General features: G+C 40.8%; 1 protein-coding gene across 3 annotated transcripts in view; it reads left to right on the top strand.

Moving 5' to 3' along the window:
* The window catches only part of ARNT2 (aryl hydrocarbon receptor nuclear translocator 2), a 107,790-nt gene that overhangs the window by 38,885 nt on the left and 44,967 nt on the right, over window positions 1-23,938 (top strand). For all 3 annotated transcript variants that reach the window (XM_030015342.2, XM_030015343.2, XM_030015344.2), the window contains 3 exons: window positions 211-424; window positions 2,607-2,820; window positions 22,633-22,735. In XM_030015342.2, the coding sequence (XP_029871202.1) occupies window positions 211-424; window positions 2,607-2,820; window positions 22,633-22,735 (531 nt within the window). The remainder of the gene's footprint in view (window positions 1-210; window positions 425-2,606; window positions 2,821-22,632; window positions 22,736-23,938) is intronic.

The raw sequence follows: 23,938 nt of genomic DNA, 5'->3' as shown, positions 1-23,938 counted from the left end.
AATGGGCAAATCATATTTATCCTTCTGTGGCCTGGATTTTCTGTCTGTAAACTGAGGGATAATAGTGCTTAGCTTTGTAAAGCACTTTGCTCTCCTGGGGTGGAAACAGCAAAACAAGTGCAAAGTATTATGATTCGTCACCTCCAATTGAAATTCTTACACTGATTGTGTCTGCTTTTCTGTTGGTTTGGTGTTTCTTTAAATGTTCAGGGAGAATCATAGTGAAATTGAGAGACGCAGGAGAAATAAGATGACACAGTACATCACCGAACTGTCTGATATGGTACCCACTTGTAGCGCGTTGGCTCGTAAGCCCGACAAGTTGACAATTCTTCGGATGGCAGTTTCACACATGAAATCAATGAGAGGCACTGGAAACAAATCTACTGATGGAGCTTACAAGCCTTCATTTCTTACAGAACAGGTAGATTTTTTGCAAATGTCTGTTTTCTCTGGTTTGTGGTCTTAAAAGATGTGAGGAAATGCTGAGAGGAGTAGAGCTCAGCTTGATCCTTCACTGTCGTGTAGTAATTGATACAAGCTACATATCCAAGGTGTAAATACAGACAATTTTTTTGTGGCTGGTTGGACTTGATCTTAACAATATGACACACCTTTCTTTCTGAAGCAGTAAAAGGGGTGTTGTTATCGTTGAGGTTTGTCCATCTGAAAAGCAAGTCACTTGCTGCCTCTCATCACTGGAAAGGAATTTTCACCTCCAGAACTGGGTTCTTCCCATCCTAACAAAGATTCTCTAAAATAGGTAAAAATTAATCTGGAAAGACCTGCCTCTCCCAGCTGGGTTTAGAGGAAGGTTAAAAACATTGTTTAGTCTTAATGCCTAAGTTCCCAGCAGCTGAACTGGGCAGAGATGAATCCCATCTGTACTGGCTGAGGTACTTCCTTGGTTACATTTTTGATGGAAGAAGGAAGATGCACCCAGTGCTCAAAGGAAAACTGTGTTTAACTGAGTGCACTGAAAATTCCTACCACCTTCATTGTTTTTCAAGTCCTATGGGTGTAATGTGCATTTTTGTGGTCTGAACGATTTAAGCACTTACACATGTAAATTATGGCTAAAGGCAATACTTCTTGCTATTAGAGAAACAGCAGCTGCTGCTGATTTCTCAGAGTTCACATCTCTACTTATTCTGGCTTTCCTGAAGTGTGTTTCTGGAGGGACTGTGCCATTCAGCTGGTTGTTGGTAGGGCACCCTAGTCACTTCTCATTGCAACTTTTTGGGTTTTTTGAACTTTGCAGAATTACAGAGTTATCTTCATCTTTGTTAATAATGTATGCAAAACAGGTCCCATTATCTTCTGTATAGTGCACCCAGCTATGCAGTGAGGTTTTTTATTTAGTCAGTGGTTCAGAATTGATGTGCTTTCTCTACAATAAGGTAGCAGAAGTTGACAGTCTGTTAAGTGTTTCTTGAGGTGAGTTAGCCATTTCTTTAGTAGAATTTACCAGATTTTGATGCTCACCTTATCAGCTAATATCTGCCATTTGCACAGTAGCCGTGCTGAGCTGTCTAAGCTGAAATGGGACTCAGATTGTCCAAAGCTCTCTGTCTGAGTTCCAGGTGCAGTATCTTAACAAGCTCTGGTGGTCGCTGGAGCCACCAAGCAAAGGGAGTTCGAGCTTGTTTCGCAGGAATTGGAGCGGTGGTTGTCATCCTTTCCCGTGAGAGGTTTTCAAGCTCTGTTAAGCCAAGGTAGCGTTTTTGTGTGATGCATACAAACAGCTGTTTGCGTGTGCAGTTCAAGGTATTGGCTGTCTAGACCAAGTGTCTGAAAGTGAGGGATAGAAGTACCGTGCTTTAAAGGCCTATGGTCCCCCTGCCAGTCCCCACATGGGGTCGGGGCTCTGGGTGCTGTGTCTCAGGTGTATGTCTCAGGACAGAGGTACCCAAGATGATGAGCAGGGGACAGTGTAAAGAAAAGGCCAAAGACAGGGGTGTTCCGGACCCTTTGGATCTCTGAAGCTTCATATTCATAGGCTGGAAAAAGAAAGCAAGAAGTGATACAACCTTCTTGTGTAGTGGCTTGGGCCCCCTCATGGGAGGGGAGGCTGGGGATTCCTGTCCTTGTTCCCATTACACTTTCTGCCTTTTATCCAGCGACTGTTTAATTTACAAACAGAGCTCATCCTGAGGGGAAAAAGAAAAAATCCAAACCAGAAAGACTTGTTGGTTTCTTTCCAATTAAATTATTCAGGACGTTTAATTAAGGGACGAGTTTGCTGTATGAGTTATAGCTGTTCATTTCCTCTGTTTGTACCCTGAAATAACTTTTTATTTTTTAATGTTAGATGCCTATCACACAATATGCAGTGAGTTTTAGTTACTTGATTTTCCTACAGTGAATTGAGATCACCAGATGAAAGGCAATAAAGGAAAACGAAGTGGTGTTTGTTATTAAGATCAGCAATTTATGGCTTGCTGCAAGTTTGGTTTTGTTGTTATATCAATACTGCAGTGAAAATTTCTGCCTGGGTTGTGATCAGATACTAAGATCGCAAGAAAACAATATTCTTCGGCAGTGACAGATGTGTTATTTAATTCCCTTTTCTTGCTGGCATTCTAATCAAATCCTTTCTTTGGAAGGAACTGAAACATCTTATCCTGGAGGCTGCAGATGGGTTCCTGTTTGTAGTTGCAGCTGAGACAGGAAGAGTCATCTACGTATCAGACTCTGTGACTCCTGTGCTGAACCAGCCACAGTCTGAATGGTTTGGCAGCACTTTGTATGAACAGGTTCATCCAGATGACGTGGAAAAGCTGCGAGAGCAACTATGTACATCCGAAAACTCTATGACAGGTCAGATATGTCTGATGTATGGTTCTGTGTGTTATAGATCCCTGCAGAGTTCTTCTGACATTCAAAATGCCTGGTTTAAAAATCTGGTAAAAATGAAATTCAGCAAGATTAAACTGCATTTTCTTGGAGGCAGTGCAGTACTATAAATCTTCTTTTGCATGACTACATTTTGCTTCCTATTTGTTTGACTTCAGTCAAACCACCTTCATGTCGCTCTGCATTCAAACTCGTGGCTTGGGTAGGTTTGGAATCTGGATTGTTTTCAGGCTTGGTCTGGAAATCTAGATTGTTTTCCTTTCGTCCTCAATGAACTTGTGACTTCTTTACAAATATGTGTTTCTTTAGGGCAATGTTTATTTTGAAGGCAAAAATCATACTTCAGACTTTTCCATTTTCATAAAAGTTCCTTGCGGTTTGCTAACGGGAATCCTGGGGAAAAAATCCAATGTTTGGCAGCTGAAAATCTAGTGGATTTTAAATGGGAGGCTTGCTCCTGTAGCAGTGGTGTAAATTAGCTGTAAGTTGACTACCTATCATTTTGCACGTAAAACTAAACCATACTCGTATCTTCAGTATAACTCTGGCTTTTACATTTATTCATGCTCAAGGCAGCCAATAGGAAACTACCCTTGTCTTTAATAGGATATGTGTATGTTGGAGCTATGAGAATTAGCTGAATCCTGTTTTAACTCAAACTTGGAAAGGAAGAAACCCAACTTCTCTTTTTATTCTTCCACATAGTATGTTTATAGCTAAAGGAAAAAAGTTAGGGGAAAATATTTATAACAAAATCCTGATCCATGCAAAAGTCACAATTTCTCCTTGCTTTAGTAATTCAGAATTCTGACCTGGTTTGCTGGAAGTTTTGTTGTGTTTCATAACTCAAAGGACAGTGATCCAGTTTTGAGTGAACCTGCACACTGTTTACAGCTTCCATGTCCAAACAGTGCCAAATTCATGATTTCCTGTGGTTTGAATGTGATGTGGTTTTGGCAGAGCTTTCATGTATTCAAATTGGAAACTCAAAGCAAAATTCTGTGGTGAAAATCCAGATGGATCAAAACCAAGTGAACAGTTAGGGAAACCTGTGCAGAGCAAAACAGCTGAGTTTCATACCATCAGACTTGCAAAAGAGCACAATCTTTGTTTTTATTATGTAGCATGTAATACATTTTAACGTACGTACCATCTTCCTCCAAGAAGCAATTACTCCAGACGTTCAGTGAACAGTCATGTTTTGACTTCCAAAAGTGCTCAGTTATGGGGCTTAATCTGCTCAAACTAGAGCAGGACTAGACAAATGCAGAGCACTTCTGAAAACCCAACTCTGTATTTTTTCCAGTTTTAAATATGTGCTTTTCTTTTATATTGAATTAATCTGTAGCCAGTGGGAAGAGAAGTCCAAATAGTAGTATTTATAGGGCTAAATCTTTTCCCTGCCTGAGTCTTTGGACTTGTCAGATTGACACAGAAGGCCCATAAATCTGCTGTACATGGACAGCTGAAGATTTTCCCAGTGTGTGGAAAGCATCATCCTGTTTAGAGCCAGGGTGGCCTGCTTAGCTACACTTCTTAAGGTGCAGAGGCAGGCTGGATGTAGAAAGGTGCTTTTTAGGGACTGGAGAGTGTGTATAGTTACAACAGTTCCAAGCAAGTGCAAGTAAGAACAGTGCATAATTACTCCTAACTATATGGGGTACATTGCGTGAGTTTTCCTTTACAAAGTTATTGTGGTTACATGTACGGTGCAATTTTTTGGCCAGCTGAACATCTCACAAGCCATAAACAGAACCATCAGTCAGCTTCTGAATCAAGCATAGACATATAGTTGTACATACATCATCTCTCATAAGAACAGATTTTTAAGGTGTCTGCTGCATTTTTCTGGCTTTTTAATGAAATTAGTGTAAAGCAAGTGACATCGTAATACAGTCCTGCTTTTTGAGTAGTTTTGTTTTAAAGATGTGACTGGTGAAGTACATTTAGTTAGTATACTAGTAGTTTTGTCAGCCTGTGGAGCATATAGATAAACAGAAAACTCTAGATTTGTTATATTAAACTTGCATTTCCTTGACCCTGTAAGGTACCATTAAATAAGAGAAGCAGTCTTCTATAAGGACTGTCAGTCCAGCATCAATTTGCTTATAAACAGCATGCAGCAGGACTTTAGCAACATCACTGTCACTCCTTTGAGGTACCTTTCTGGGAGCAATGTGATTCTAGAGTCCGTTCAACCAGTTACACTTTCCTTCCTGTAACACAAGCCATATTGAGAGTTGCAGCTTTGTAACAGGTAGGAATAAAACGAAATATTGCACTGAACAGAAATAATGGGTGCCTTAGTGACATTTTAAAAGAAGTCGAGTAGGCAAATGCACTTCCTTTAAGTCAGTGTTTATCAAATCATTTGGGCAGCCCTCAAGTCTCTCTTGGCTTTCCAAAGTTATGTTTCATGCAGAACAAAGGGCAATGCAGAGCTTGAAAGAGATGCAAACCAGCCAGCTGTGTTTCACATTTTTCCTGCTCAAAGTGATGTTCACTGCAGGCAGCAGGAAAATCCTCATCTTTTAGTGACCTCTGGCTGTGGAGCACAGGATATGCTTAGGGAAAAGGTGAAAATGTAATGATATATTATTTTTAATTTTGCTCTCTTCCTCATCTTCTCAGGGTCCTCAACCCCATAACCTCCTCCTTCAGCCCTTGAACTAGGGAGGCAATGACAGTGTCTTGACAAAGGAGAAACTTCACTTGCCTTGCATCAGATCAGAGCAATGTCCTTTGGTTAGATTTGTTTGTCCTGTTACAAGCACTGATCATTAGCGCTGCATTTGCTGGGGTTTTCCCAGCACCTCTTAGCAATCCTGTTACCCAGAGAAGCTGCTCCAGACCCCGAGGACTTGGGAGGCTGCCACGGCCAAAGAGGAGCGACAGACAACAAGACGGTGGAGAAAGCAGGCTCCCTCTCACATTTCTGCCCCCAGAAGTAAGACTGGGACTGGGGCTGTGGTTGCATGAGCGTTTCTTTGGCAGTCACACCAGCTTATGCAATCCTCACCTCATCTCACCCTCTCCTCCTTCGGCATTTGTGTGGTACTACAATGAGTCACATCAAGGGGGCTGACCCAGCTGATAGCTAAGCTAAGCAAAAAACCCCTCGGTTTTGGTAGAGACAGCTCTTTGGCCCACCATATTATAAGGTTGCTTGAACTCTTGTGCAAACACCAAGGAGAAGTGGGGAGTGAATAGTTAAGGGTAAGGAGAGGACAGGACTTCGGGAGCAGTAAAAGCATATGCCAAATTGAAGTGGCTGTTTAACTATGGCCTAAACCATGTAGTGTGTTTGGGGAGTTAATTGCTTGCTCTATTTTTACCTCTCAGGATATGGGGAAGGATGGATAGTTTCTATTCCATTTTATATCCTTGGAGATTTTATTCCCTGGAAATGGAACAATTGTCTGCTTGTTTATTGTACATTAATTGCTAACACATTGTAGCAACAGGAAAGCTGAACTGTGAAGTGTATGTACAGTTTGAAATGCTCTAGAAAAGACAGCAGCTGAGACTTGATGATAGCAACAAATAGGGCTCCCAATAAGTCTTTACATGCGTCATGGGCATGATTAATCAGGAAGGGGCAGATATTCGAATAATAATTTATTTTCCCTCTTTGTTCTTGGAAATCTGCAGATGGGAGAACAAATCACTTCAAATATGGATGAAGATCAGATCCCACAGTAGGATCCATTAGCAAAGACCTCTTTGCCTTAGGATCCACTGATGAAACTTGGTGGATGTTGGGTTCAGATGCAGGTTCAGAGTTGGAATTTGTGAAGGGCTAACATACAGCACAGTAGAATCCTAGTGCAAGCGAGAGCCTCTAAACAGCTGCAGACAACAAATCTCTGATGGCGCAGAGAATAGACAGAACTTAGATTTCAGTGCAAAGAAAAACAGCTTTTGAAGAATACCTCTGCTACATTTACTCTCCAAAAATGACTGAGCAAGTATTGTAGTAGACTGCCCTACCATTAAAATATAGTCCTCTAGAACACCTTGCCAGGCTGATTTCTACCAGTCTAATTCTCTGTAAGCAGTTCATAAAAGAGTAGAATGAGGAATATAGATACCTCTGTGTGGTTGCCTGGAAATACTCTGACTGATTCCATGATGTGTCTGAGATATGCTTGTCAAGACTGTGAGATCCCTGTCCCTGCAGCCAGCATCTCCGGTGGTGCAAATGGGAAACACCCAAGTTTATTATATTCAATTCTGAGCTCCAAGCAGCACAAGCACATAGTAATCCAGCTGTAACACCTTCCGTCAGCCTCACTCTCTATAGCTAAGGAGAGACAGGGAGCAGCATAAGTAACCCCATCCATGGCACAAAGCCTCCTCAGGACATTTAGGATCAGAAGGAGTCTTTGGAAACTGTTTTAGCTGAGTAGTTAAGGGGTGCTGAAACTGCGGACCTGTGACTGCAAGAAAATGATGAGAACCAGTACCTCTACAGCTTTCATTTTCAAGTGATTTTAAAAAGGCTAAGTTGATTTACTTGCTAGCTGAAAAAGATTAATTGAGGTTACTCCTGGACAGAACTTGTATGCCAAGTTTAATCTTGGCATGATATTTTATTGCCGTATTTTATAAGTACAAAAAAGTAGAACTTTATGATGGAAATGGTGACTGACCACAGCAAAAGTTGAGTTGATGGGTACGTTTTAGAAGAAAAGACCATTGTGTGACAATTCATGAATATTATGGAAACATCACTCTGTGTTACGCAAACAGAGATTTGGATTGGGGAACCTGTCTCACGGAACCTTCAAATAATATGATGTCTTGCAATGATGGTTTCAGCATATGCAGTTTTCTGTCCAACTGCAAAGCTTTCTGTTAGCAAGCAGAGTTTGTAGACACAGTCACAAAATCCAGATGCTGTAGATAGAGTCAAATTGTCTGTAAAAATGAGAAAAATAGTGTTAAACTCAAAAGAGGGGAGTGCCAGAGACCAGTGGAGAAACAAAGTAAAGCTTTCCACAGCAGTGAACAGATGGGAAGTGCTCAACAAGTGGTAAATAACCATGTGAGAGAGAAGTTTAGGAATAACTTCTCTCTACAACAGATACTCTTCCTGAAAATCAGTGCGGGAGTTTTTGCGCTGTGGGCTGTCTTATACTTCCATGTCAATTTTCCAACTCTGATTTCTTCATGATCTTTCTTAGAAGAAAGGGAGTTCTCATACCCACAGCCAGCCAGTGAATGCAAATGTGTTCTTATTCATGATCACTGTTTTGAATTCTGACTGGAATTAATGATTTAGGAGGGACTCCAACTGATATGGAGAAGAGCTGGATGAGACTCCTATTTGGCTTCACGTGCAAAATTCAAAGACTAACTTGAGGCACTACCAGAAACTCAATCCTGGCAAATATAATTCTGATATGCCTTAAATGTCATCACCAGTAACAGTAAAACTCATGTCTAATGAGAATGTAATATATTATCACAGCATTTTATTAATGGGATGACTTCTGCACTATATTAGCAAACCAAGGAGCTTTTCCTTATCCAGTTGAAAATTGGATCAACCTATTTATTAAAAAAAAAAAAGGGGGTAAAAAAGTCTATTTTAGGTATTGGTGCCAAAAATTTTATACCAAAAATATATTGTCAGATGTTCTGTCTTCCCTGTGTCTTTTGTAGAAATTAAGATACTTACCAAAGATAGATGCTTTTCTACCCAGAGCTCTTAACTCTCCTTGGGAGGGGAAATCCCTTTTGTTCAGAGAAGCGTGTCCTTGCTGAGACAGTCAACAAAACAAGGAGCTGCAGCAAAGCACCTTTGGGACTTTGTTCTCTAGCCTTTGGATCTGAAGAGCAGATTTGTAAGAGGTTTATGCATTGGAAAGGTACTCTGCGTGTAAAGGGCTGTTTCAACTGACAGCACTTGATTTCTTTATTTTTTTTTTACTTCTGTCTGTGAACTCTTTTAAGTACATGAACCCTAAAGAACCATCTGTCTCTGAAACGTGCCCAGCAGCTTAGGAAATCAGAGTACAGAGAATTAAAACCAGATCTCAGTATTTTAGATTTTAACATCTTAGCACAGGATGACTGACCTAGTAAGACTGTTAGCCTCTGGGCAGGTAGGGAATGAGTTGTATAATTAATAGCTACTTGTGCTTTTTATCCAGCATAAAACAGTGGTTCACCATCAGCTGTTTTCACTGAATGTCCATGAAACTTAACAACCTGTAGGATGAAGACAAGCAGGCATCCAGTAAACAACACACAGCAAAGCAGGCAGGATGGGGAGGAGAGAAAGTTTCCATATACATGATATGAGATGTCCTGAAATCTTTTATGTCTCTGCAGGACTGTCTGAAACTTGACTCAATATTTTATGGGATTTTCCACCCACCCACACACACATACCCACCCCCCCCCACTTTATTCCTTAGAAGGGTGGAGGCTGGAGACAGCTGTGCCAGGATTATTGTACCTGCAATGGAAGGGAACAGAGAGATTTTTGAAAACAGAAGCTTCAACATAGGTTGTCCTGAAAAAGAGGGGACAATTCTTGAAACATACTGCCATCTGTAGAATATATATGAGTGATTCATGTGAACAGAGTATTTCAGGTTTCAGTCTGGAAAAAGCCAATTTTGGCAAGGCATCTTTTCCTATTTTAAGTGTTAAATCTTGGAAGAGATTTGGCTCATTACTGACAACTACCAAATCACCATGTGATACCTGTTTTTCAGCAAAGTTATGTGGTCCCACCGGCATTGCGGAGAGTGAAGAGGATGTTTCAGATGTAAGACTTTCCATACACATCAGCCTGTTGCCGTGCCATTGTTCCAAAGAAAAATATCTGCCCACATTTTTGTGGACCATTTATTCTCACAGCAGGAAGGTCACAGTGCCAGCCAGAGATGGCCTTTGAACTTGGGCAGTGCCAAGCATAGGAATTTGTGGGTTTTCAGCTTTAGTCTGTTCAGCTGGTGGGTTTTTTACATGTAGAATGGAGGAAATGAATGTTCTGTTTCCTCCATCCGCATTCTGTTAGCAGGCAAATGAATTAGTGCAGTAGATGCTTTGGAGCAGAAAAGGAAGCTGTGCCTTTGTGGGATCTACGTCTTGGCTGTCCCACTAGTGTGTGCTTAGAAGTGATGCCCAAAGCCTCTGTGTCTTCAGCTTCTCTTCTGTCGTCGTTTGGTTTGATCAAGCACAGTTTTCCAACTCCATGTGACAATGTAGAAAACCTTAGTAGGTGAGTGAGAGCCATCCGAGTCTGTGAATGTGCTGGGCTCTCCAGAAGGAAGACAAGGAAAGTTTTAAATGTTCTGTGCATTAAATTACACCTGTGGGACTTAATGTTTCCTTTGCAAGTGGATCACCCTGTTTTTCAGTTGAAGTGAATGAAACAAGTCCTTCATTCAGTCACGGCTGTGTGACCAGTGACTGTGGTCCCGTGATCTTACAGGGGTAACGCAGAGGGTGGAATTTGGCATTTTGTGTTGTTTATGGGAGAAGGAGGACTTTAAGGCCTTGGAGTGCCATTCCTGCCCTTTGACACGCTAGACAATACCACAGAAATAAGAAAAACCCAACTTGCTCTTGAAAAATAGGTACTTTCAAATGATCATATTTTATATGTATGGTACATTTAATCTCTTTAATTTATTCCAAGAGAATTTTGTTTTGCTTTGGTCTCTAGGGCTGTTTCTGGGGGGAAAAAAAATCCCAAACGTTGGGAGAAGCCAGCTACGTATAAAACAGTTCATAGAGCAACTCCTACACAAACACAGTGACCCAGTGGTCTCTCTGCTGCTGAGACACTCTGGGTGGATAGTACTGAAGGGAAAACTAGTGATAATAAGTTGCATTTTTTTTAAATTACTTTGGTAATTATAATGGTGGTTTAAAGAGGTCAGTACATGTTTTTACCAAAATAAGGAAGCAGCTTTAGCCTAGTACTCTGAGACAGACTTTTTTACACCCAATTAGCATTAGGGTATGCTTTTAGGGTGAATTTTCAGGTGTTTGGGAATGCATGTGCAAGTGGGTTTTGTGGTTGTTATTTCTCTTCAGTCTTCACCTTTAGTTTCTCACTTAGAAACTGCCACGTACTTAGGTCTGTTATCACAGATGTTTGACTGGATCATTTTCAGTTGCTGGGTTTCAAGGGTGGTTGGTTTTTTTAATGTTGAATATTTATTCAACCTGCTCTTGTTTTGTTAAACATGATGAAATATATGGAGTTAGTGATTTTTTCCCCCCTTTAAAAAATACTAGTGTTTCACAAATACCTGACCAACTTCTTCGGTTAACACATTGCCAGTAAAGGAGTCTGAGCGTGCCTCTTGGAGCCTTTTGCCACTGGCTGTGCTTGCAACCGTCTGTAAATCTCAGGTGCTTCACTGCTTTGATGGGAACTCCACAGATGCTGCAAGGGTGCAGTATTAGCCTTAACATCCGCCCTGTGGAGAACTAGCTTTTCCTTTAGCCTAATTTTAATGTTCTGTTGTCTCGATGAAGTTAATACAATGCACTAAAATATTTTATTATTACGTGATGAGTTGTAGCAACAGGCTAGGGAGGCAGAGGGAGGAGCGGTGCCTGGGAGTGATAGTATTCCAGCCGAGTGTCCACTTGCTTCAAAAGGGAAATAATTGACTTATCCCCTGCTGCTGTCATCTCTCTTTCCTTAGCTGAAGCTCTCCTATTTCATAATACTGGGACAGCAGAGGCAGGACTTCTATGGTCTTTGATCCTTCCCTGGCCTTCCACCAGCTTGCTGAGACCACAGCACCCACTTGTTCCTGATACCCTGCACAGAGCTGCATGGGGGGAAAAGCCTCCCATATGGCAGCACATAACCAGAGTGGTAACATGGCCCACTGTCAGTTTTCTGTGGTTTGATCTGTTTTATTGTAGTGCTTTAGATCTGAACTTACGTCATCATTCTTCTCTCTATTTTCATAGTATGGAGACTTTTGTATGTAATTTGTAAGTGTCTTGAATCTTCAAAGAGACAACTAAAACCTATAATGATGTTTTGCCCCGCACACCTTATTTTAATTGAACTAAAGGAGTAGCCTATAAAAACAACCAGACAGCGTCCTTGGGCCTTTTGTTCTCCTCCCTCTCTCCCTCCTCATGTGTTTAAATTTAATTCTGTCCCCAGCAAAATATCTCACAAAGTCATCTTGCAGTCATTATTTATTTCCTTTAAAGGACTGTTCAATGGTGTGTCACCAGCTCATGTGGAACAGACCACAGCCAAGTTTCAGAACCAGATGATACAAGTATTTACTAATACAGCATATATCCCAGTTATTTGAGTTTGATAATGAAGTACCAGTAATACAGAATGCCAGGAGCTGAAGCTTTTGTGGCAGAAGTGTTTTTCAGTAAAGCTTCCTGCTAAGTATTCAAGTGAAACAAATAGGTTAATTTAAAAACTACTTACAACTTTTATGTTTTGATTTATTATGCAGCTGTGAATGGTAAAAGAATAAATTACATATTGCAGAGTTATTTTGGATAGCTGTCCTGTCATGGGAGTCTCTGCTGATGGTGCTTTGCAGTAACTGTTTCTGGGGTTTTCCATCCTTCTTCTAGTTATAGAAAGTCTACTCTGTCTTTTGAGGAGCTCTTTGTATCTTGGATCACTGGCAGGCCTTAGTATGATAATTTTCTCCAGCTCAGGCTTTCCTTCAAATACATCTGATAATCGTAACAGAAGTGCTGCCCCAACCACCCAGCTCATTGAACTATGAACTTGGTGATATTTATTTGTGTCGTGACTGAGCCTGAAAGTACCTGTGGAGATCAGAATGTGACTGTATCAGGACTTAGAGAAACCTATAGCAAGATAAAGCTTTTGCTGCTAAAGTTTAAGTGGACAATGCAAGGGTGAAAGAAGAGAGGATCATTGTCCCACTTTACAAATACAGAACTGAAGCTGGAGATGGATGCTGTTGTATTTATGTCTAGGGAGAGCTTACACATCTGTATGGGCTTCTGTAAGCTATTTTATTTAGTATGCTGCACGTTTCCCATACGTAAGATACCCATTGCTGAGAGTTCAAAATACATTTAGTCCTTAAAATGTTTTTGGGTTTTTTGTGTTATAACTTAACTTTCAACATGTGCTTTGAATTATTTGCTTGGGTTTTTATGTCCAGTTTTTCCAGGTCCATCAGCAGAGAGACTTGCATGTGATCTGTAACACTATCCCTTCAGATAGTCCCTTAGAATTAACTCAATAGCAAGGCTCAAAAGCCCACATAGTTTCCTTTTTAATTTAATTAAAATGATGCATATTTGCCCAACACTGTGGAGAATTACGTGATGCAGACTGGTTAGTCAAACATGAAGGCAGGCACAGTAGAGACCTTTTGGCCTCATGAGCTTTTATAAGAACAAGTTGTATTAAGCAAACAGCTGTGTAACGTGAGGGGTTTCTTATTGAAAAACAAGAGGGGGTGAGAAAGCTTTTCAATTCCCCCTTTGTGGGTCAGTGTCTCCAGTTGGTAAGTAGAGGACAGACAGATATTTAAAAATAGCTACATTTCAATTGCATTACTTCTTTTTTTATATTTTTAACTTTGCTGTTGATTGGATCGACTCTTCATTCTATTGTAAGAATGTCATAACTTGACTCTAATGCTTATACAACGCCTTTTGCAATTAGATGATGTAAACCTTAACATATTTAGAGATGTTCAAATAGTCCCCCTGAGAAGCTGGCTAGTGAGGAGAGTGAGCTTTGATGGTTTATATTTATAAGTGGAACATTAGCCATCGTTACGGGGTAGGTAGTTCAGGAATTTTTTCAAGAGTGCGGAGAGAAAAATGAGCAACAGAGAGCCTGTCCTAGTTCTAAGTAGCATTGTGAAAGTGGAGTATTAGATTCAAGTGAAATTTCTTTTCTTTATTTGAGCTAGTTTTTTTCAAGTTCTATACTGATACATCAAGAGGTTATCACTGGGTATAAGGAAAGATAAATCAGCCGCCCAGCCTATAGTCTTCTTTTGGAAGCATAATCATGTTTATTTCTCATTTAAGCTGATTATGCCCTGATAAGCATATAGTTGTCATGAGATTTTTATGGACTTTCTGGGAATCACTGTGGATTATATTACTGAGAATTTTTATCTACAGCTACAGTGTGTTGAGAACTCATATTGCTTATATGAGCTTGGACCCTGTTCCTAGCTGCACCTCTGCTTCTGGCTGACCGCAGGCAAGTGAAGTCGTTCCTTTGGGCTTCAGTGTCCTCATCTTTAAAATAGGAGTAAAGGAGTGGATCTCCTCTGAAGGTTGCGTTAATGTCTGCCAACAAGTACACGCTTGGAGCCAGTTGTTTATTTTGTGTACTAATGTATTTGTTTATCAGTGTATTAGCGATGCTTTGTAATGTAGTGGTATGTGCAGTGGGGCGGGGATACGGCGCTGCTTCCTGCTGCCCGATAAAACAAGCACACGAGAGCAGTGAAGCCCAGCCTGCGAGAGCTAAAGCGGTCTCGTAACATTTGGGTGGAAGGGACTGCCAGCTTTGGAGCAAGAGCGACTGTGTTTTATGCCTGCCATCCCGCAAGATGCTTGGTTGATACGTGTGCCGTATAATGACAGCTGGGAAGTCCTGTGTGGTCCCTGATTTTGTTCCAGGCTGCGTGAGGCTGACTGATTTTACAGTTGTACTGTATTCTCAAGGGATATTGATATACCACTGTCCCCGTGGCTTCATTCTTCTGGAGAAGTTGGGCCGGGGCACAAAATCCTATACGGCAGAGGACAGAGGTATAAATAAACGTTGGCTTGCCATACAGCCTTGCTGGTAGGGCGCAGGCTCCTGTGGGGAGGTCCCATCCTCTCTGTATAGTCAGACTAGCTGGGAAACAAGGGTGGGAAGTGTCCATAGGGAGACCTCGTTCCCACCTGCAGCACTCAAAGTCCTACTGACCCGCTCCTTGAAAGATTTGATGGGGTAGTGATTTTAATATCAGGAAAGATTTAGATCGCATCAACCATCTCCACATGATCAGGAACATGTTCTCTGCTCTGTCCCCCCATGTCCTGAGGTTTCTGTAAGCCAGGAATTGAAGTTGTGATTACGGTCCAGAAAGGCTGTAACACCGGTAAGGGATGACCTGCGTTACCGGACACCTTCCAAGCAGAACCCAGGGGCTCCTGCACCCACAGGGGAGACTGGCTGGAGAATGGACCCTTTCCACGTGTGAATTAAAACAGTATGTACACCACTAACAATGCAGCTATGATACTTGTTCGGCATGAATCTGAAGTGTGAAAGAGAAAAAAGTCTGCTGCCTGTTACGAGCCCATCTGCTGTGCATCATCGTGAGCCCTGGCAGCAGTCCCACGTGTCGGTGCTGCGTCTGATGCAGGGGAAGGCAAGCGTGTTGGAAATGCCAGTGCCTGCACGCTGGGGTTGTTTGTGAATGAGCAGGGGTTTTTGGTGAATGAGTTAAGCATCATGAGTTAGCAAATCTGTTTTGTAAAAACAACCTCGTCAGGCTCTTACTTTCTAGAACTGTGCATTGTTCATGGCTTCTCGATGTGTTTTAAATGTTACCAAGAATTGGTGTCTTTTTTGTCATATGTTTAACAGACTTTAACTTCTCAGCGCATATGAAGTAGTGGTGTTAAAATAAGCAACAGGTTAGCAGGCGTTGCCTGTGAGAGCTGCACTGTAACCTCTGACGTGAGCGAGAGAGGCATGCTGTAAAATTGGTGCTGGCTTTGGGTGCACAGTGTAACTGGTGCCAGTCGTGGTTCTGCGATTAGTTTGTAATTTGAAGTTAGGATGGTCTTAAGTCCACCTTTGTTTTGAGTGTTCAGGCTATTCTTATTGCTCATGTATTTGCTTTCCCCTCAATGAGGGGCCAGAGAGATGCATTTTTTGTGGGTACTGTTTTATTAGGATTGTATCGTTTGGTGCATTCACCCCACATAGTTCCTGTCTTTGGTGTTGTGATCCTGAAGGGATGCTCTGTTTTTAGAGGAAACTTGGATGACCAGCAGCATATTTCTGTGCTATGGCAGTTGCTCTCTGTCTCACCAACCCTACAGTAGATATCTTGTCATTTGTAGGGCAGGGACTTGGGCTTTCAGGACAGGGACTGTGTAGTCTAATATGTGTATGTACGTGGTAGATATGTTTGTGCTTTTATGAACATTACCTTTATGTAACTAATAAAACCCAGAATGCTGAGAGAAGAGCTTGTGTGACCATGATTTTTTTTTTTTTTTATGTGTATATTGTTTTATTTGTATATTGCTAGCTGCTTCTGGTTTATGTAAACATAAGTTCCTGGAAGGAGAGCCTTCAAATACTGTGTTTGCATTTCAGTTTTGATTCTTAATATGTTATTAGATCATGTGTAATTTTTTTTTATATTGGGATCCACAGGGTGGATGTATGTTTATTAAACTTAATAGAGCTTAAAGCACTTGCTGAGCTACATTAAACATGAGAGACAATTTTATCCCTTACAATTGTAAGGGTATAAATTTTTAAAGGTTTTTATTTTCTTTTAATTGTTGAATTAATGCAGAATAATTGCTTTGCTCTGTCATGAGCTTATCAAGAGTAATTTAATATAAATTGATCAAATTTAGGCTATTTAGTCTTCTTATTGAAGACATTCTGTTCACATATTCATAATGCATCCATTGTTTTCAAGAGGAACTCTGCCAGCTGAATACCTCAGTTGGTGTAAAGCTGAATGCTCAGCTGTAGTTGGTGCATATGTGTAAACTGATGAATGAAAAATAACAGAAGACTTTCACTTCATTTTCTGGAACTTTATTGTTTATCCCCAGCAGTGGCCTGTATCTTATATCTGTACAAACTGTTGTGGAGTCAATGTCCAACCACCATTGCTGTCTTCATGCACATCCTTGATATCCCGAGGTACAGTAACAGAGTTGGCTTTTGATGCTACGCTCATGAGTGATAAAGACTTTTCTGTGCTGCCTCCCTACAAATGATAAATATTTCATTTGCAGTATTGCACTTCTGTGTGATGGGCTGGCAGCTAGTAGTTTTAGTTGAGAACATGCATCTTCAAGCTGATCTCTGCCACTACTTTCTAAAGAGTCAATGTACTAATAGAGAGCATCACCACAGAAGTCCTTTGCTCTCTGACCCTCCAGTTTGAGGGTCAACTTACATTTGGAGCTGTGTCCAGAAGCATCAGTACCTTGACCATCACTTTGCTTTTATTTTTAATTATTTCCTCTTGTTTTGCTGCATCCCTGTCTTGCTTTTTCCATTTTCATAGTAAGATAAAGATGGCTTTAGTTTTCATAAGGATTTTTGGGTGCAGTATTCCTGTGTCCTGTTTGTCTTCCCTGAGTAGCCTGTGGAGTATTTTTGATGAGCACAAAGTCATCTTTTGTTATCTTGTCCAAACCAAACTTAGTTTATCCTTTATTTTATTTTGCCTGGAAAGAAATATGTAGACAATCCAGTGGCTGAGAATAATTATGAAGTATTTAACTTGTTCTTTGTGAGTCAAGACGCCATCAACTACAGCGCGAAGCTTGCTCGGTTGCTGAAGATATTGAGGGCAAGATGAGACTCCATGTACTAATTCAGGCTGTTTCCTTATCAGGTCCAAGATTCTGTGCAAGATGGCAGTCTATTTACTGATGAGTTAGAGGGAAATGGAAAATTGTATCATGTACTTTGCCAACAGTATTTTTGTGTGGCTGAGGCCAAAACAAATTTCTTCTGATATTTGTAAACAGGTGGTAGTCTTTTGTTGCAAAAGAGGGGTATTCCCGTGTTGCAAACTGGATGTGAATACCATATGATTGTTTTTAGAGACAGACATTTCAACTTGCACTGAAATTTTTGCAAAAGTATGCCCTCATGTAACAATCCTTCTTTCTAATTACAGACTGTAGGATTCTTAGGAACTGGAAATCCAGCAGAGAAGGCATTTGTGGTAGAATTAGGTGTTGAAGCTTAGGGAGTTTTGAATCCACAATTAAAAAAAAAAAAAAAACAAAAACCAAAAACCTGAAAAAAGTAAGAAAGAACAGACTGTTTGATTACCAGGCTATAAGCCTTAGCATGCAGTGCTTAAACATGGAGAGACAAATTTTCTAACAGGCTGGTGCTATTGTGTAAAGATGGATTCGGGCCAAACTCCCAGATTTGAAACCCCATGAACTTCAGTAGACCCAGGCCAGTCCTTGGCTTAAGTTCATCTCAATCATTGCAAGCATAGGAAAGGTATTTGAACATTCACAGTAGCAATTGGAGATCCAAAAGGGGAAGGTTCATGCATAATCTGTTCACTATTTGCACACACAAGGGGCATATCGGTGCCAATGTGAACATTTGTCCCCTTGATCGTTATGAGAACCTTTTTAGAGCATCTTTGAAAACACGCTGCGGCATAACACGAAGGGAGTGTTTCTGGCATGTGTCCTCAGTAGTTGAATTGGTTACTAACTAATCTCTTTAGTGGGAAGAGTTTTAAATGACTTCTCTAATTTTACCCAAATAATGAATCTCTTGCACATCACCTCTGTGGTCCCCTCTGACAGCCCTTTCCAGTAATGACAGCTGACATCAGGTTCCTGAGTCACATGGTGGGTTCCTGCTCAGCGGACAACTGGTTTATTACAGATTTAAGCAATACTGCCTTCTGAATGGGGACTGTAGTGGGTAGATTTCAACAAATTATCAGTTATACCCAGACCAACTGGAGAGATTTATGTGCTGGTTTTAATAAGCATTGCTCTCATTTATTTGCTTTCTCTTTTGCAGCAGAGTAAACTCTGGTTTCCTCTGAGTTGTGCAGCTGCTGTGAATGGTAATAAGACAGCCGAGTCAGTCACAGTAGTGCCGTGATGGAGACATGCATCCTGCACTTGCTGTATCCAAGGGTTGTGTCTGGAGCTGGAGAGGGGAAAAGTTTAACATAAAAATGAACTACATGCAATTACCAATTTATGGGGAAGCTCATAAGGGATCCAGCTGGTGGTGGCACTGGGTTGTTAAAACTGTTCTTCTGAAGAAAGTAGAAGAAGGAATTAAAAAAATGTGCATGTGCACTATTTGGTTAGCAGGAGTTGTCAGACCGTCCTAGAATATTTCTTACTAATAAGAATATAATTGCCAACTTTTACATCAAATGTACTTTATGTGTGTTTGCTGTGGAGAAACCAAGGTAGCAGCACCAGTGTAGAAGAGGCAGGAACACACAGAGACATGAATATTTTACGGTTCTGTGACGGAGCCATCCTCAGAGTGTGCCACCTTCTTGAACTGAGCTGTCTGTATGACACTGAGTTGTGATTTATGCCAGTTTCCTTGACTGCAGTATGGGACCTGCCAAGGTCCATCACATGAGCAGCTGCAGCAAACTGTAGATGATATTAAAGCAGGTGGAAGATGATTTTGCAATTCCATGCTGGCAGAAGCGGAGCAGTGTGGGTCCATCCCCTTCTCAGTCAGGTATGGAGTGGTGAGGAGCCTGGGGAGAAACAGCTCTGAGTTTTGACTTAAGACCAGGTGACATTGTATTGTCACAGTTGCAGATTGTCATAGTAAAAAGAAATCATGACAAGTACTGTGGTACAACTCTAGCTTGTCCTGACTTCACTGTTTTCCATCTCTCTGCACTTCTTTAGAATTATGTGGTAAAAGCTAAATGCTGTAAGTCTAGGTCTAGAAACGAAGATGTTTTTTTGAGCAGTTAGCACAAAAATAAAAAGGGGTTACACTGTATCCAGGTTGCCATTATTAAACAGGAGAGCTCTCCAAACAGAGAAAGCTCTTGGGGGTGTGTATGCAAGACTATGGGCAAGACACACAGGGTGCAAGCACTTGGGAGTATGACACCATTCCTTTTTCCAAAGCTAGCATCTGCCTGTGCTGCACGGCCACATTGGTTGCATACAGATCTCACAGTGGGTTGTTTCCCAGTTTACTCTTCCAGGTATGCTCTACACACCTGGTTACACCAATATTATTAACTTAAAAGCTCCAACAGAGATACGAGCCCTGGTATGCCATGTCTTAGGAGATCCCTTTTATCCCAGGGAGTGCACTGACAGGCTTGTTTGAGCTAAATTGGAAACTTTGTCCTTAGTCTATTCAACTATAATTCTTTCTCTTTTTAATATAATTTGATCATAAGCTGCTAATAATATATGATACACAAACTGCTTGTTCTTTATCAAAATCTGCACTATATTGTTAGAGCTCTACAAGCTTAATACATGCATGACAGACTATTGAAACAAGCTGCTGAGAGAGCTTTGTCATAATATCTATGTACCAAACGTTTCTCTGACTCATACCCTCACATACCCCCTGCGGTGATTTTGTAAGTCAGGGCAAGATTTAGGTTACTGTTTGTTATCTGATACATATTTTTAAGACATTGCCAAACAAAAAGCTAAATTTAAAAACTATGACTTTTGTTGTAGGGGGTTCCAGACGTGCCAAAGGAACATGTGTCAGCAATTTTAGGCTTAGCGGCCACATAATTGTGAAGTATACTTATTTTTACAGACGCTCTTGGATGATAAAAACTGAGACATTTCTATTAGCTCTTTGAGTTACGTTTACTGTCACTGTTTTTTGATTGTTAGTGTCACTTCGAGAATTTGTATTGGAATAGGAAAAAAAAAGTGCACAAAAACTATGGTTTTGTTTATGTGTATGACAAAGTTATTGTGTCCAAAGAGAAAAAATGCTTTTAATGGTTTGATTTGGCTTGTATGCTCATACATAGACAGCCGTTGGGTCCTGCACATATATTCTGTCTTTATTTGCTTCATCATGTATTGCCTTTGTGAGTCAGTTTGTCTCCTGCCTAATGATATTTTATTTCTCTGAATTGTTTGATTAGTTGAGGGGATGGGGAAATAGACTGTGGCTTTGATATAGAAAATGAGACAGAGAGACAGACTCTCTGATGCAGGGAAGGGAAGCGTGTTTGAACCTCAGATCCATCCTACATCATCGTAACTGAGCTGGGAAATACGGTGGTATGATTTTACCTAGGTCATGCTTGAATCATACATCTATATTAACATATAGCCCAGTGCTCTGAAACGAAGCATCTTTAGGAATTGCTCCCAAATGAAGCATCTTTAGGAGTTGCTCCCAGGCTTGTTAACTTCTTAACCATCTGAGGTATACCTTGGAGATCACAAAATGACACAGTCTGACTTTCTGTTGATGAAGATGGCTTTGCTCCAGAAGTAGTTATCTTTAGTATACCTTAAGAATAAAATGCTACTGCCTAATTCCTTATCTAAAATTCTGATCTTTAAACTGTTGCATAGTTATTTTATTCCCATTCATGGATGGAGGTAGGTATTTTCAGTTAAAATAATTCTGAAATTAATGTTTGGCAGTAAGATTATTTCAGAACTTAATTTTTGGACAGAGACTTTTGAGGAAATCTGGTGAGGGAGACTTTGAATGTATTCTGCATGATTTCTTCAACTTATCCCAGTAAGAGTATGCTATCTTGTACCACTGTAAACTTGGCTAGTTATATCACAGTAAAGGCTTAGGCTTGCATGGTTTCAATTATTGAGAGATACTGTACCTACCTTAAACATGTCGGTTTGCTCATGGCCATGTGTCATCAGCACTGGTGTGGCTGTCATTTAATTGTCTAGCAGCTGTTCCACTGCGTTTCTCTTGCCCACTGTCACTTCTGCGGCTGTGTCCAGCCCTGAAGCATTGTGGATCTGGACCAGTGATTCGTTTCTAGTCTGTGTTACTAATGTGCAAGATTTTATAGTCATCTGTTAGCAATTGAGCTGTAGATGCAAAAGTCCATTCTGTTAGTTCTTTGGTGATAAAGAATAGGATTCTAGGTGATACACTGTACCCTGCCATCACTGATCTGAACCTATCTGTAGTAATCACTGCCTTCTGTTTTGTCTCAGGAGGATGGAAAGATTAATTTGTTACTGCCTTGCTGTCTTTGTTTTTTGATAAAGACCTTCCCCCAACTTGCTGTAGGAATGTTGGCTCAGCACTCCCTCCGTGCTGTCCTCTCTTGAGATGACTTGGTTGCTGTTGTCCCTTTTCAGTGCTGTGTCTGTAGGGTGAGATTCTGAGGTTTGCAGTCAGCATATGCTGATCAGCAGGGTCCAGCCATGGACTTTGCATAGACTCATGTTGCTATCAGATCATCTCACTGATCCAGCTGAAAATTAACTTTAACAATATGCTAACATGTCAGTTTTTTATCAACTCTGAAAGGGCCCCACCACAAATGCTGCTGTGACATATCCTGTATCTCATCATCAAGGAGAAGAGCTTGGTCTTGTGTATTCCTCACCATCGCTGCAGCCCTGAATATGTGAGGTGGTATTATGGTGAGAGTGTTCTGGGTAGATACGAGAGCCCAGGGAAAGAGGAGCAGCTGTCAGGGAAATGATGTATGTTGCTTTATCCACAGTTCTGGTAAAGAGTGGAGCAAGCAGATCAAGTCAAAAAGCTATGCTTGCTGTCGTTGTCTTCTCTGCCTCCAGACATTTGACCCTGCCTTGGAAGTTGGTCTTGGGCCAACCAAGAAAAGAGCCATCACTGTTGTGACTCAGTCAGCTTCACTGAAATCATTAGTTAAGCTGGCACATAACTGATGTGAGACCAGGATCAAAATTTTTTGTTGGTATTTTTTCCTCTAACTGGGTTAATGGCATTTGGCTTATGAAATTATTGTTATCTTAGTTTGTAGTAAATGAAATTAAATTTAGGTGCTGAACATCAGTTGCTCTGCCTGGCTTTTCTAGGGCGAATCCTGGACTTGAAGACTGGAACAGTGAAGAAAGAGGGTCAGCAGTCCTCAATGAGAATGTGCATGGGATCAAGGCGCTCTTTCATTTGCAGAATGAGGTACGCATTTACCTTGTATTCCTGTGGTGGTTCCAGTACCGTCTCAGGTTAGACTTCAGACATTTTGTTGCACTAATTTGACCTTGCTTAAAAAATGAAGCTGTAATGACACGCTCGAATTAAGCATTTCCAGAATGCTTGTTTTTGGAACTGGAGTAAAACTGAAACCTGTGTTCCTTTATGATTAATGACAAAACAGCTCCTCATTTGTGTGTTGCAGTTATTTTTATCAGTGTGGGTTGTAGGATTCTTTCCCCAGAGAACTTCATGACAACTTCACCCCTGGAATGTAAGCCATTGTCTCTTCTAGTCAAATTATTCAAATCAATACTTTGGGAACAAAGCTTTCGCAAGTGTAATGAAAGCCCAACTCTGTGTATTTTTTCAGCAAACCAATAATATTAAAAGAATCTTGAAGACAAACAGGAATTCAGTTGCAAACTTGCCAGCTATGTAGGAATTAACCTAAGCCTGGTATGAATTAACCAGATGTCAGCTGGTTGATGCTAGATAAATGAGTAATTGTTAGAGGGTTTTTATTTTGCAATTTTCCAACTTCTCCTGCATTGCTTGGGCTTCTTTAAAGAGATCTGCCTGCCCGCTGCTTCTGACTGGGGCTTGTGGCACTTCTGTTGTTGTAGTGCTAATGGGATAAAATGCATTTTGCTATTGCAATAAATTTCTCTCTGTGTGGTTAGGGGGGGAAAGTACATAATTGCATCTGTAGCCTATATCCAATATATGTGTTGAAAACAGACGATGCAAAATTTGTTATGGAATGAAACACGCACAGCAAAATATTTGACACATTACAACAGATTCCTGTACTTTGGTTATGTGGTAGATTTTCTTCCAGTCATGTGAGGAAGCTGAATGTATGGCTCTTGGGTGCCTTTGTAAGGGGTTTATATACTTAATAACTGCAAGATTAGACTTCAGAGGTACAGTTCCTTTTCCACCCTTAACTGGGGGGAAGGAAATACAGCCTGGCAGAGAGATACTCGGAACATTGCTTTCTCTTCCTCCAAGCTGCACATAGTGGTCATGCGAGGAGGACTTTTTTGTGCAAAGAAAATCAGGCCTAATGTCCTGTTTACAGTTGTTCCCCAGCTCTTAAAACAACATTTCAGATTGCGGTTATTTCCTAGCACCCTGATTCTGTAAACTCCAGTGCATGAGAGTGATTTTATACATGCCAGTGGC

Source organism: Aquila chrysaetos, chromosome 5 (assembly GCF_900496995.4).
Source record: "Aquila chrysaetos chrysaetos chromosome 5, bAquChr1.4, whole genome shotgun sequence".
Taxonomy (NCBI): Eukaryota; Metazoa; Chordata; class Aves; order Accipitriformes; family Accipitridae; genus Aquila; species Aquila chrysaetos.
Note: the sequence above shows the minus strand (reverse complement) of the source record. Positions and strands in the feature narration are given on the sequence as shown.